Source organism: Amblyomma mixtum, chromosome 2, assembly GCF_055824585.1.
Source record: "Amblyomma mixtum isolate Tamu chromosome 2, ASM5582458v1, whole genome shotgun sequence".
Taxonomy (NCBI): domain Eukaryota; kingdom Metazoa; phylum Arthropoda; class Arachnida; order Ixodida; family Ixodidae; genus Amblyomma; species Amblyomma mixtum.
The window spans coordinates 115,646,171-115,660,227 of NC_143013.1; the positions used below are offsets into that span (position 1 = coordinate 115,646,171).

General features: G+C 44.4%; 1 protein-coding gene across 1 annotated transcript in view; it reads right to left on the bottom strand.

Moving 5' to 3' along the window:
• The window catches only part of LOC149360660 (uncharacterized), a 72,101-nt gene that overhangs the window by 32,830 nt on the left and 25,214 nt on the right, over positions 1 to 14,057 (bottom strand). The window contains exons 2-7 of the mRNA XM_089572449.1: positions 12,768 to 12,835; positions 7,582 to 7,731; positions 5,179 to 5,226; positions 1,645 to 1,791; positions 911 to 949; positions 332 to 460 (exon numbers count right to left, since the gene is read on the bottom strand). Of these exons, the coding sequence (XP_089428575.1) occupies positions 332 to 460; positions 911 to 949; positions 1,645 to 1,791; positions 5,179 to 5,226; positions 7,582 to 7,731; positions 12,768 to 12,835 (581 nt within the window). The remainder of the gene's footprint in view (positions 1 to 331; positions 461 to 910; positions 950 to 1,644; positions 1,792 to 5,178; positions 5,227 to 7,581; positions 7,732 to 12,767; positions 12,836 to 14,057) is intronic.

The window sequence follows — 14,057 nt, forward strand, 5'->3', positions numbered from 1 at the left end:
GTGAACTCGTTTTATTGCGCTTTCCATATTCGTAAACTGCATGCCACCCATTCTTGAAGTGCCTCATCTCGTTCAATAACTGCAATAAGAACAAAAAGTAACTGTGCCAATAAACTCGTCTCATCGTCTGACCAACAGCCGACATTAGATTTAGGGAACACAAAGTCGGGAGTCCTAACTCTAAGCAAAATTGTATTTAATCGCCTATACAAGAAAACCACTGAAGGCTAATCAAAGAAAAAAGTAAGCAGGAAATAAAAGATATATCTGCACTGAGAATTTCACCCGTCGTAGTCACGCGAGGTCGACTTAGTGCCTGCCGCAAGTATACCTTTTTCTTGGTCTCGAGGTCTCCCTTCTTGAATAAGCTCATTGCGTGGGTCATGTACTGACTAGAAGTGACCCCTGGTGCCATGGTCTTCAGACATCCAGTCCGAGCGGCTTCGTTCATCTCCTTTGTCTGCACATCAATAAAAATATGTTAAGAAAAACACATCCTCCTCCCACTCCATTTATTTAACGCATTCCAATAAACTTTCTCGTACGTGTGTAGTATAGCACATTAGCGACGTGCTTGATCTCCCCGCTTGATCTGCTTGATCCTCTTGACCTAGCGCCCTGTTTGGTTAGCAACAGCATCATTCTCCCTTCACTCGCTCCTTCGTAGCTTGTTTACGCCTTAATGTTTAAACCATTTCAAACAATTAAGAGGGGGTTCCGGTTGGTTACACTGATTGGAAGAAAGGCGTAACCAACCGGAACAATCTAATTAACATCTTCGGGCTTCCTCTGATGCACGCTCTGTGCGTTAGCACTTTTTAGCGCCCACTTATTTAAAATTTATAGAGTTGTCATTTGGTTTGCGAAAAGAGAGAGGAACACAAGTCTATGATAAAACAAGAAGACTCACCGGTCCCTCATCCAAGACGTAACGCATGGCACCTTCGAGCTGGTTGGAAAGAAGTACATTCGTGTGAATTAGAGCATGCTGTATTGCAGCTCTATTCGCGGGTGATTTTTCTTTCCGCTCTCCAACAGTTCTTGTCACACTGAGATACCGCTAATGAAGCTACGCCTGTTGGCACTGTTAAAATGCCTCAGGCTGCACAAAATTTTGCACACCGATTAACGCAAGATTGACGCATTATATATAAGCTGTTTTGTTTTTAATTGCAGTTCTCAAACGAAAGCAAAGATTTTGATATGTATAAAGATGTTCCTAACTGCCAAAGATCGTTCTGCAAAATTGAATAAAGCACTTTTTACGATAGGAAACACCTGTTACTCAAAAAATGAAAGCATTACGATTGACGCTTGTTTCTTACGCTGTATGCTTGCGCTACAGCATCATGACAATTTATAAACACACTAGCGCGATACTTAGCGGAACTAAGATTAATTCTAGTAGATTAAAACCGTGAAGTGCATCAGTACATTCTCAGAAACGTACTCTTCACAATAACTTTGATTTCACACTGAAGAAAGACTCTAGTGAGCCACGCCCCCCCCCCCCCCAAAAAAAAAGAAAAAAAATCGAAAACCTTTTGGCAGTATGCTATTACACATCTAATATGTAACCGCTACACACTCGATAAAGTACATAGAACGTAACTGCTCCCACAAAGAACACGCAAGCCCACTTGCCTCCGAAGTGACGCGTACCGCGTTGTCTTCGTAGCCCTCGAATGTCTTCACCACGTCCTTGTAGCGCGCCAAGGCATCGGCCTGGGACAGCTTCGGAAAAGCGCACTTGAGGCACTTGGCCTGAATGGCCTTAATGTCCAGGCTGGGCTGGGAGGCCGAAATAAAAAAGTGGATCGTTGGCACCACATATTGCACACATCTTTCAATCAAGACAGCTCCCTACCATCTTTCGCCTAATTCCTACACACAAACACGGAAGCAAACACTTGCGAAAACAATGCACATACTCTAAACTGTGGATGAAATCTAGCGAGTCTGTGATGTCGAGAATGAGCCAGTCCCGGCAGGCAAATTAATCTCGCGCTGATATATCAATTATACGAATGTGTTAGAGCATAATAGGTAATAAGCAATTCCAATTGCAATTCACATGACCCGAAAGGTAAATTTACAGATAAATAACTAATTCACTATCCGTTCTGCAAAAAGAAAACACCCAATGCCTGCTGTTATTGTGGCAGGTGATCTAGTTTAAAGTGTGCGTAATTAAGAATTCTGGGCGATAAGCTAGCCAAAGCACGCCCAGGACTGGGTTAATTGAAAGCCTATGGGAGAAGTTTTTTTCTTCTATGGACGTTAATTAGGCTGATGATGTTAATTGTGATGGTGGTGGTTACGAAAAGTGTACAGACAACGACTTTCATGACGAATGTATGTGTGACGATGTACAAGGCATCATCTGTCCACATAAATCAGTACACGTAAATCGACAAGTGGAATTCGCCTACGTAATTGCAAGTTGTGCACGCTTTGGTTTCAATGGTGGCTATGGCGCTGCATATAATCCTAGAAGAATAAGCTTACTTCGATATCACTTTATTTAACCCGTGCTCTGCTCCATGTAAGCAATCTGATCTATTTTATTCGATGCAAAATAACCAAAACAGCCTAATGATAGGAGCGTTTTTAGAACATGTTAAAATAAGGAAGTCAAGTTGAAATTCACATGACTCCAAAGGCAAATACCCAGCGCCTTCTATTATTGTGGCAGACGATTTTATTATCCTGGAATTCACTTGTGCGCATGCCGATAACAATCGCAACCGGCATAGTGCGGAAGGATGAGCGCCAAAAATTCCTAGATATTCTCTCCATTTCTTTCATCTAAGCCTAATGGTTACTGTCCTGACCCGTGCGTCTTCCTAGTCAATCATCTTTTAAGAACGAACCCAAGCGACGCACTTTTTAGGGCCCTGGGTTGTATCACTGCTCAGAGTATGTTGCACTGTCGATTTTAAAAATAAACAGAGAAATTGAGCCTAATACAGAAAATTAGATTGAAATTTTAGACGGGGAAGGTGGACGCAGTGTTTAGTGAACTGTCTTGATTTCCATCGCAGTTTCTAGAATATGTGTCTCATCGCAACGCGAATGAAAGCTGGATTATTATCAAAATCAAACTGACTGTGCTGAAGTACTATCGCATTTCAAAAATCGTAATCACTGCACCTGCTCAGAACTTAGGGTTCACTTGGCATATAAACCACTGCATTAACATAAAAAAAAGGACCTGAGCTCGAAAGTAAAGTTGGCCGTCTTTGATGATGATTATCAGTGTTATAGGTGAGTCCTAATTGTGCAAACTTGAAATTAAAGCCCAGTAAAATGTTTTTGTACAATGTTATACCAGAGCTCAATAAGTGGCAACAAAAAAATTGAAAAAAGGTTAATTTTAGGCATTAGTCTAGCTTAATACAAATTGCTAAAGATAACAAGGTTTCTTGCCATAACAACAAGGTCCTTTCTCCGTAATTTGCGCCTTATGGCGCACATCATGTAAGTGACAAAGTTCACTAACTACATGACCAATTAACGAAAACTTAGTAATCAACACCTAGTTTCTTTTTGGGGGGCAAAAATAAAGGGCGAAATTGAATACCGTCAACATAAAAGGTGAGCCCAGATTTAAATTTTTTTAGCCGCAAATGTGGTTCGAATTACCAAACGTTAAAGATACGCAAATTTGCCCTCGTTCAGTTGGCTTCCTCACACTGCATATTTATATAATGGCGCCGCTGCACATGGTACGGCTGCGGAAATTGAGTAAACCTCATCTACTTTATCAAATACATCTACTTTATCAAAAACGGTTTGTGTATTTGATGCAAATGTTAATGGCACCACTTTATATATATGTATTGCGTGAAAGCTAACTCTACAAGCTTTGAAATGCGCATTTTTGACTTTCGATTACTAGAATCACATTGGCGATTAAAAAATTTAAAACTGGGCTCACCTTCAATGTTCGCGGCCTTCGATTTGTATATAATATTGTCCTCTAATATCAGAAATAATAAAGTGTATTAGTTTATTTTAGTTAATAATTCGTGTAAATATTGACATTTATAACCTAAAAAATGTCCGCTTTCCTGTAGAGTCCACCTGAAGAGACCACATCAGTGTATCTCCAGCAGTTATTAAAATAAAAATTTATAAAGATTTCTAAAATCCAACCTAAATATTCACAAATACGTTCGAGCGAGGTACCCACATTATGTAATAAGGAAAACTCCTCTATAGGTATGATTCCTTTTTAAAATTTGTATAGAATAAAATGACACACCCGGTGCAGCACCTTTTTACATAGCATGCCATCGCCAGTGTTAATTCCCACTGAGGTCATTTGAAAGAGAAACAGATCGATTTGCGAGCGCATGTTTTATTGTAACAAAAGGCGTGTAACGTACTTTCCCCAATGAAAATTTTGCTGTGGAGAACTAATTGCGTTATCCTCAGCATCTCCTCAAGAAAGTGTAAAGTTGGATAATAACTAAAACGAAGTTCATGTAAGACGGCCATCTCTGAAGCGAGAAGTGTGCAGAAGTAAATAATGATTACAATCAAATGTGATTTTTAAAAGCTGCAGGTTTCTTTGGGAACTGCGCTGTCAGAAATTTTTTTGAGGCTGGTGAGACAGTTTACAATGGGCATTCGCTTAATCGTGGTATTATTCGAGGCGGTCATATTTTAATTTGTATCCGTGCAGCAAGCAGCGAAGTCTCCCAGAAATGGTAGCGTGAAAAGGCCGCGCACCTCCATATGCTGAAAAAGCAAGTTCTTTTCAGTGCCCTTTTGTAGTAATTACAGCACCGATTAAGAAAGGCGAACATTAGCAGACATGAACGAGAATATCTGCAATCAATATATGAAGACGGCGAAAAATAAAAAATACAAACAGCGAAGAAGGTTTCTGCTAAACCTTTGTTGCAGGGAATGTTTTCGCGGCTGTTTTTTTTTCAGTGACCCGTTCGTTCTTCATGTAGCAATTGCACCGGCTCATGCCCCCAAACCATTCTCGCCCCCATGAGACGTTGCGAGTACAATGTGTCCTTTTGAGTTGCTCACAAATGTAGCCAGGACTATAATTATTCCTTAATTCAATATTTGCCTGACACTGTGAAGCTATACCAAAGTCGTATCACTGTTACCGGGGTCAGTGACAAATGTGTCATAGTTTCGAAGTCTAAAACTTACTGCATCGACACCCTTCGTCTCCAGCTCCTTTTCCATGCAGCTGGTCATCTGAAAAGAAATTGTCCCGCCTTCAACAACGCAACAAAAACTTGGACACAAAGATAATCCCTTGTTTCTTGTCAGAGGACACCAATGCCCGAGTTTCAAATGACTGATGGGGCAAAACAACACTACCTACAGAGTGGGCACCCTATATCACTGCTTTTTGCAGAAAATCACGCTATAATGATCCGGATGTGTCAGCCGTATTAATATTCTATTTTGTTTTCACGTCGAGTGCTCCGTAGGGGATCTAAATTCATCGCCATGATGTCCTGGTACAACGTCCCCCCAAATAGTTACATGAAAGCGTTTCACCTTTTTTGCATGCGTGGCTACAAATAAAAACGGCGAATCGGCATGACCGTCGGATTTCTTTTTATAGATGTTTTGGAGTGCACATACCTAGAGATTGTGGAAAGGCGCATTTTTCCGGCGAAGGGTTGTTTATGTAGGCAATTTTTTTCGCATATCCTGCGATTGCACAACGAAAATCAGTACAACCACAGATCCCATATCAGGATGCTTGAAGTGTTCTGCTACTTATTGTCAAAAACGAATCCCACTGCTCTTCTATGAGAGTCTTGGTTGGCTGATTTTTAACGTCACAAAGCGGCTCAGGCTATGACAGACGACTTAGTGAAGGGCTCCAGAAATTTCCACCACATTTAGGCGTTCATATTGTTACGAAGACGAAGAAGAGGACAGTGGCGCGGGACGGAGCGCTCGCGCTAGGCCCGCAGCCATTAAATAATATTATCATCTGTCATCATGTCGTCCTTTTCCTAGGCTTGCCGCCTCGTAACATTTGGTGGAGGTGCTGGGATATGCTTAGAATAGGTGATTGTCAGTAAATACAATCTTTACATCTGAAAAGCGAATGGTTACATCTTCCGAAAGCTCCTGCGTCACAGTTAGGGGGTTAAGACGCTCAAGAAAAATGGCGTAAAACGGAGAGCTGAAGTTAAAAATCGCTGAAACGTCATCTACAATTCCAAAAACTTTAAAAACATTGGTTCTCTCAATGTCTGCGTCCGTGTCTTTTGCGCTCTTTTAGGAAGCGTGGACCACCAACCAGCCCGCACGTCTACCCCATTTAATCTGTAGTTACTTTGTACGCTCACTTATATTCTAGTGACATACAACTGGGCTCGTCTATTTCAGAAACACAATGCTGAGAAAGCCCAATGTGCAAGGGCGCCCTTCCCGCTACAGAAGCATGTTTGAGGTCTCCTCGCATTGTTTCCACAGTGACTGAAAGCAGCTTGAGCAATGAAATTTCGGCAAGAAATAAGTGCTTATAGTTTTTATTCACAACACGCGCGTACATATGAAAAATACTTCGACGAAACGGACGTCGTCCGCGCCGAAGAATTTTCCGTGGACAACGACAATGTTTCATTCTTACGACAGAAACGAAAAAAAAAAAGCCTAACGCCTGGGAGTAATCGTACCCTATCCTTTTATTTTTCTAACGTTTGTCTGCTAATAGACAACCCTGAAGATATAATTGAAGCTTAATCTATCCAGAAGACAAAAGTCATAATATGGCGGCTGGCGGATGCTACAGGTGCTCGGTGTCGTTTAGTAGCGAGCATCCCTCCTCGTGGCGTACGCTGAGTGTATATGTAACTTCGAAGTTTCGTGTCCAGAAAAGGGCATTTAAAGATATTGGTATTATCCATATATTCAACGCCAGAATATATTCAACAGAATAGCGTTGCCAAAATTAAATATCATCTCCGCAATTATAGTGCATGTTGAAGCGCGAGATTTCCTTGGTCATGAGTCGACACTTGAATTTCATATGTATCAAAACTCATTGTCGTCTGTTTTCCTGGATAGGATGCGAACATGAAGTAAAAAGTGTACACCAACTCAGGAATGCTGTTTGGAATGCCGCAACCTAGACAGGAAAATATAAATTTCTATTTTGCTACTGCATTGTTTTCAAACAAAACGATTCAGTTGTTTTTTTTTTTTGTTCGCTTTTATGGCTTGCGACTGCTCCGTGACAAAGGTTCGAGGACACACTTGCATGCGCTAAGCAAGAGTAATTGCAATTAAATAAAACTGAGATAAACAGATAAGTAGGCAGAACTTGAACACGGTACTCTTACTCTTCATATGCTTAAGTGCAACGCTACACAATCTGCACAAAACTGCAATTGAGGTACAGGTCTTCCGAGTGGAGACTAAATAACTCAGAATAGAGTAATAACTTTGGGAAAAGGCAAGACAAGACCTATACTTGCATTTTCCTAGCTACACCTTAATATCTAGCATTACTATATCAACAGATATGCTTTGGCGTTCGGCACCTCCCAAGGATGCGTCACCCGGTGCGCCTGGGTTGGCACTTACTACTGATTTCCTCTTCACCACTTCGTTGGTGCCGTCGAGCGGCGTCATGGTGATCTCGCACACGGTCTGGCTGAGCTTGTCCGGCGGCGTGCCTTTCGGAAGGATAGCCTTCAGCGCCTCCTCACGGTAAGCATCCAACTGCGCGTCGCGCTAAAAGAAAGAGGCCGGCAGGGGGCAGCAGTTAGAGCTGGAAAATAGTTGCCTTCGGTTGCGACATTCAGCGCACGCATCCCAACAATGCGACCTGGCGTCTGTTGACATGGTGACAAGAAACACAAACCCGCTGGTTTGGGCGAACTTGCGACCTAAAAAACATTACACTCGGCGGCTCTGGTAGTAGTGAGCTGTACGCGGCGGTCAGCGAAAATCAGAATGTCCGTCGCTCTTAGCCAAACTAAATTTGAAGGTGACACCTAAGTCTCTCGCGTATGTAACAAAGTGACAATACCGAGTGCCTCCGGGAATAGAGAACAGTACTGAGCATTCGACTTAGTAGAAGCTTCTGCAGTATACAGGCATTGCAGAATCAGGGTGTAGAAGGGTGTTATGTGAAAATATCGGAAGATATATATAACGACTGCACAGCTACCATATTTCTCCATAAAGTCAGCCATAAAATTCTAATAAGTAAAGGTGTCAGGCAGGGAGACGCGATCTCGCCTATGCTATTCACCGCCTGTTTACAAGAGGTATCCCGGGGCCTGAAATGAGAACAGTTGGGGATAAGAGTTAATGGAGAATACCTAAGTAATCTGCGATTCGTTGATAACATTGCCTTGCTAAGTCACTGAAGACATAAACAACAAAGCATGATCAATGAGTCAGACAGGTAGAGCAGAACGGTGGGGCTAAAAATTAACATGCAGAAAACCAAAGTAATATTCAACAGTCTAGCAAGAGAGCAGCAGTTCGCAATTGGTGGCGAGGTGCTGGAAGTGCTAAGAGAATATGTCTATTTAGGGCAGGTAGTGACAGCTGATGCGGATCATGAGAGGGAAACAACTAGAAGAATCAGAATGGGGTAAAGCGCATATGGCAGGTTCTCTGAGATCATGAATGGAAGTTTACCAATATCCCTCACGAGAAAGGTATACAACAGCTGTATCTTGCCGGTACTCACCTAGGGGGCAGAAACGTGGAGGCTAACAAAAAGGGTTCAGCTCAAGTTAAGCACAACGCAGCGAGCTATGGAAAAGAAAATTATACGTGTAACGTTGAGAGATCGGAAGCGGGTGGAGTGTGTGAGGGAACAAACGCGTGTTAGTGACATCCTAGTCGAAATCAAGAGGAAGAAGTGGGCTTGGGCAGGGCATGCAAAGCGAAGGCAAGATAACCGCTGGTCCTTAAGGGTAACGGAGTGGATTGCAAGAGAAGGCAAGCGTAGCAGGGAGTGGCAGAAATTTAGGTGAGCGGAGGAGATTAAGAAGTTTGCGGGAATACGCTCGCCACAACTGGCGAAGGACAGGGTTAATTGGAGAGACATGGGAGAGGCCTTTGCCCGGCAATGGGCGTAGTCAGGCTGACGATGGTGATGATGATGAGTAGTGAGAAGAAGAAAGCGAAAGGCGCTTCATAGTTTTACCTCTCTCGCAGATAAGAAGAAGATAAAGAACGCAATCACCAGCGTCTCTTAGCGCGCGTATCGCGGATGAAATCGCACAACGTGCACCCCTTCTGAGCATGCGTGACACTGTTGCCGCTGAACCAGGAATGAATTCCCGGTTCAGTTCATTTAGTTGTAGAAGTTATCTTGTAGGACCCGAAATAAAGCTGTAGAAGTTATTCACCAAGTCCCACGATGGTGTATTGATGCTCACATCAACACACCGTCGCCTGGCTTGTAGGGCTCGCATAGTCGTCGCACAATGAAGCATACATCATCGGTGAGTTGCTTGTCTTTAATGGGCAACCGGGAGATGTCAGGCTCCTTCTAAACGCTGAAGGTAGGTGGCTACGTCTATGTCAGTTTTATCAATGACCTCTGGTAGTGTATCTTCGATCGTGATCCTTGATTTTCTGCTGTGTACGGTTTCACCGATGCCAGACCAGTCGTTTTCTGCACTGTGGCATTTTAAGTGAAAACGATGTCTCGGTCTTGTGCTCGATATCAAAATGCGTTCCGAGCAGGTAGGCGATGATTTTATTTCGGCGTTATGTGAGGATATGTTTGTTTCCGGATGACAGGCTGTCTTTTTGCGGTGACGCCTCCCACTGTAGTGCAGAATCGCTTGTGGTATGTCGGCTGTAAACGCTGTTGCCATGACCGTGACGATAACATCGAGGGCGCCGTGAGAAGGGACGATATTCTCAACGAAAAATTTCGCAACTTCAGCGGCGCTCCTGCGAAACAAAGCTTTCGCCTCAGCGTAACTGGACATGCAGTCAGTTCTCATAGTTATGCACTTGTTAGCAGAATTTTTGTTCGAAAAGGTCGCACTGGTGGTTGAATTTGGTGCAAAAATCCTTCTAGGCTTGCTGTAGGCATCTATCGTCATTGGCAGCCTCGACAGAATTTCACATTGCGTGCGACGTCTGCTGAGAGACGAGGCCAGTAATACCTACTCTAAATTCTACGGAACACGCGGATGAATCTGAGGAGACTCACGGGCTTGCTTGTCGCGAAAAGCTGGCAGAACGGTTTCTGGAAGGTTCGTAAAGGTCATGATAGCAGGTGGACTTAAATGAGGAGTTCTTGTTTTTCAGCAAGAACGTGGTTCTTTTATTCGGAGGAGGAAGAGTCGCACTTCAACATTCCCTGGGCTGAAAAAGTCTTCCCTCTCAGGTACTCGACGAGGTTTTGCAGCCTAGGGTACGTCCGCTGCTACTGTGCTAAAGTGCTCCTGCTAATGGGTCCCAAGAAGGCGCCCTTATAGTCTTCATTCATTGGCACCTCCTTTCCCAACTGTGAATCGTATGAGGAAGTCTGCACTGAAGTGTTAATTGCCTGACTTGTCGACCACGGTGACGTTGAACTCTGGGAGTCGCTAGCTCCAGCCAGCAAGGTAGCCCTTAAGTTCAAGTTGGCGAGCCAGCGCATAGTACACTGGTGGTTTGCAACCTCTATGGGTCTTGCAGAAAAGTCATGGGGGGGAATTTCGAGGCAGCCGAGATGGTCGTAAGGCACCCTTTACGCAGTGAAATAGTTAGCATCTGCTTTTAGGAGAGCGTTGTTCTTAAGAGACGACTCGTTGTGGCTCATTCTTTTTTTAATCTACTAAGGCACAGAAATCTAGGCTTATTTCATCATGTGCATCTCAATTGCAGCGTCTTCGTCGAAGTGGATGAGGGTTGCTGGTACTTGCTCGCGGCGTCGAAGTTGTTTGAAAGCTTCGATTTGCCTCGTTTCCGATCGGAACGAAACGTCTGCGTTGGTGAGAAGAGTCAGTGTCTCGACAATGCACGACAGTTCCTTCACAAACCTCTCGGTAAGAGTCCCAAGTAAGTTTCAGAAATCTTCCGACGTCTTTCAGGTCAGCAGGCTGGGGAAATTGTGTGATAGCGGCTGCCTTCTGCAGCTGTGGCGTGCGCCGTCTTTGCTAACAACGTCGACTATAAGAACAGCCGCTCCCCTTAAGCAAAGCCTTTTGAATACACAAAGCATTTGGAATTTTTTGGAAAGTTTACCACAGGTGTATCTTATCTGTACCCATTATATGGGGCACAAACCTTTGGGGCTGATGAAACAGCTTCTTGTTAAATTGAGGGCAGTGAGCCGATCAAGAGGAAGGAAACTGACAGAGGTAACGTTAACATACAGAAAGAGAGCAGAGTGCTTATAGAACAAGCGCGAGTTAATTAATGGTATCCTAGCTGATGTCCAGAAATGTGCATGTACAGGGCATGTCCTGCGGAAAGAAAATGACAGCTGGTTCTTGAGAGTAACGGACTAGCTCACAAGAGGACGAGGAGGAAGAGGAGAAGCAAAACATTTTTTTAGTGATGTTAGATTGGTGGGTAGTAGGTCGCCAACCTATTGCGGTGGTGTCCTCAGTGCAGCTCTCTATTGTCTGTTGCTGCCCTGAGCGCCAGCTCAATCGACCGTTGCTGTTCTCCCAGGTCTCAGCCGGACAAAGCAGCCTCCCAAGAGGAGATGGTTGAGTCGGCTATGGGTGCTTCGTGCCCCGGTCGGTCGCAGCATTCCAAAAAGGTTTGGTTTGGTTTATGAGGTTTAGGAGTGGAGGAGAGTGCGCCTAGCGCTGCTGCGTGTCGGGCAGCATGGTATTGGGTGGAAAGAATAGGTGCTTCTGATAGAGGTTTGGGAAACTGTGTGTCTAAAGCTGGCGTCCGGCTGTGTGTGTGCATGCGCACGCGCGCGTGTGTGTGGGTGCGTGCGTGTGCGCACGTGCGCGTGTGTGCGCGTGTACGTGCGTGACCGTGCGTGCGTGTGCGTGTGTGTGCGTGTGTGTGTTTGTGTGTGCGCGTGTGTGTGTGGGGGGGGGGGGGGGCGCGCGCATGAGAAGGGAAGCTGAGCATGCGCGAGATCAGATGAAACGTAGCAGAAAACGAGAGTCAAGTGGCGGGTCGGCGGAATTGGAAAATTTAAGTGGGTAAGTGCGACCGTAGGTCAGTAGGGAGGCTTTTTCCTGCTGGAGGACGCAGTTAGGCTACTGAGAATGGTAACAAGCGAAGCGGCAGCCGTTCGTCAAAATCAGTCGCGAAGACAGCGGTGTCATCCAGTGGCATGGGGCAATTTTTCTCTTTTGCTGCTTCAGCAGAAGTTGCTGGCCCGGAGTGCACTCCGAATTACATAATCTTGAACTCGAAGAAGACGTGGAGCGCGGATAAGGCTGTCTTTTCGCGGCCGCTTTCGTCGATTTCTATTTGCCAGCAGCCACTCCTGATACCGGCAGATGATTTCTAATATGCCTAGATACCAAACAATCGTGCTCTGACACCATGGTATTTTTCACTTAATATTGGCGCTTTCACCAGAACTATGGCTTCCGAAGACTACGTCCTGTGTCTATCGTGGACTCAGGGCCATCGCGGACGTCCTTAAGGAAAGCTCTGCTTTTGCTTCGGTTTCGTGAGATTGTTTGACACGCAGTGAAATCAAAACACACGCGCATTTTAATGCGACGGCCACAGCCGGGTGCTCATCCCAATGCGTCTTGATCAGCAGCGAAATGCTGTCACGGCTAAAGGGAAATAGATTTGGTATGGCTTTTTCCTTTCTTAAGCCTCACCTGTTTTGCTGCTGTGGGATTTGTGGAGAGGCATTTCAGCACGCTTCCACGCAAGGCTGCCGGGAACTCTGCAGTGAAACAAAACAGTCGTATACTTTAAGATTTCATGAAAACCCATTCTCTGGCTGCTATTTCAGTCAGCGTCCAGAGGTTGCAACAATTTGCACGACTATGAATGCACACAACTACGCGATTCCGCAGTGCTTTCTGCACTGGAAGCATTTCCGCAATATCTTGCAATGCTAACGTATGTTTATTTATAGAGACCCTCATGCGCGGGTTTTAAGTGCTTTTTCGCGAAACAAGGTAAAATTCTACAGACATGCTAAACAAGTTGAACTATATTTCTCCTGCAGAATAAAAAAATTAGCATAGTCTAGAATGAGAAATCCCGGTAGAATGGGAACAAATGATTGGTCAGTAGGTTTAAGGGGTAAAGCATTCGATATGATCTGATTTTTCAGGAATTTCCGCCACAGTTCGGCAAGTCACTGCTCGAACAATTTGCGGTTTCACAGAACTGAATCACTACTAAAGGAAGAGGATCCATGAATAGAATTGCTCCTCAGTGGTGGCCGCCTCTTCCAAAATTTACCCGCCGAAGATTTTCATCGTACCACTGCGGAGCTGGTGAACTGGTACAATTCGCAAAGCGCAAGCTACGGTGGAATAAAAAGGAAATAAGAGACCTCGCAATGCCTTAAAGGGCAACTCAATAACTTTGCAACTGGGTGAGCTTAAAGGAATCGAATATGTGAAACTTTTGAGTACAGCACACGAAACCTTTCTTGTCCTAGCATTTGGGGTGAACAAAGCCGCGATGGCGGTCAGGCTTCTCCACAGCGCGACGCTCCGGATAGTGTTCCGCATGGTGACGTCATGTACGGTGGCTGTGTACTTCCAACGCAGGTACTTTTCCTTGAACAATTTTTTGAATCCTTGAATCTCAGGTCTCAAAAAATTATTCAGCTTTCCTTTAAATCATTGTGCTCTATTATTGCTAGGTTAAGCAAATTGAAGTATTGCCTACAGGGCATTAGTGCTTTAATAAATAAATGAAATAAATAAACGTCATTACAAGACACTATGTTAGTTTCAGTGCTTGAATGCCCACACACGCGAGTGGTTTTGTTCTGCTGTAGCATGCTAGGCAGGTAAGTTAAGACTGATGGAAAGGTAACAGACTGTCTTGTTATGGTGCTCCTTGACTGCGCGTGAGTAATCACTGCACAGCATAAGCGATAAGAGATATTGCCTTGTTTTGCCGTTAAGTAATCTTTCGCACCGGCT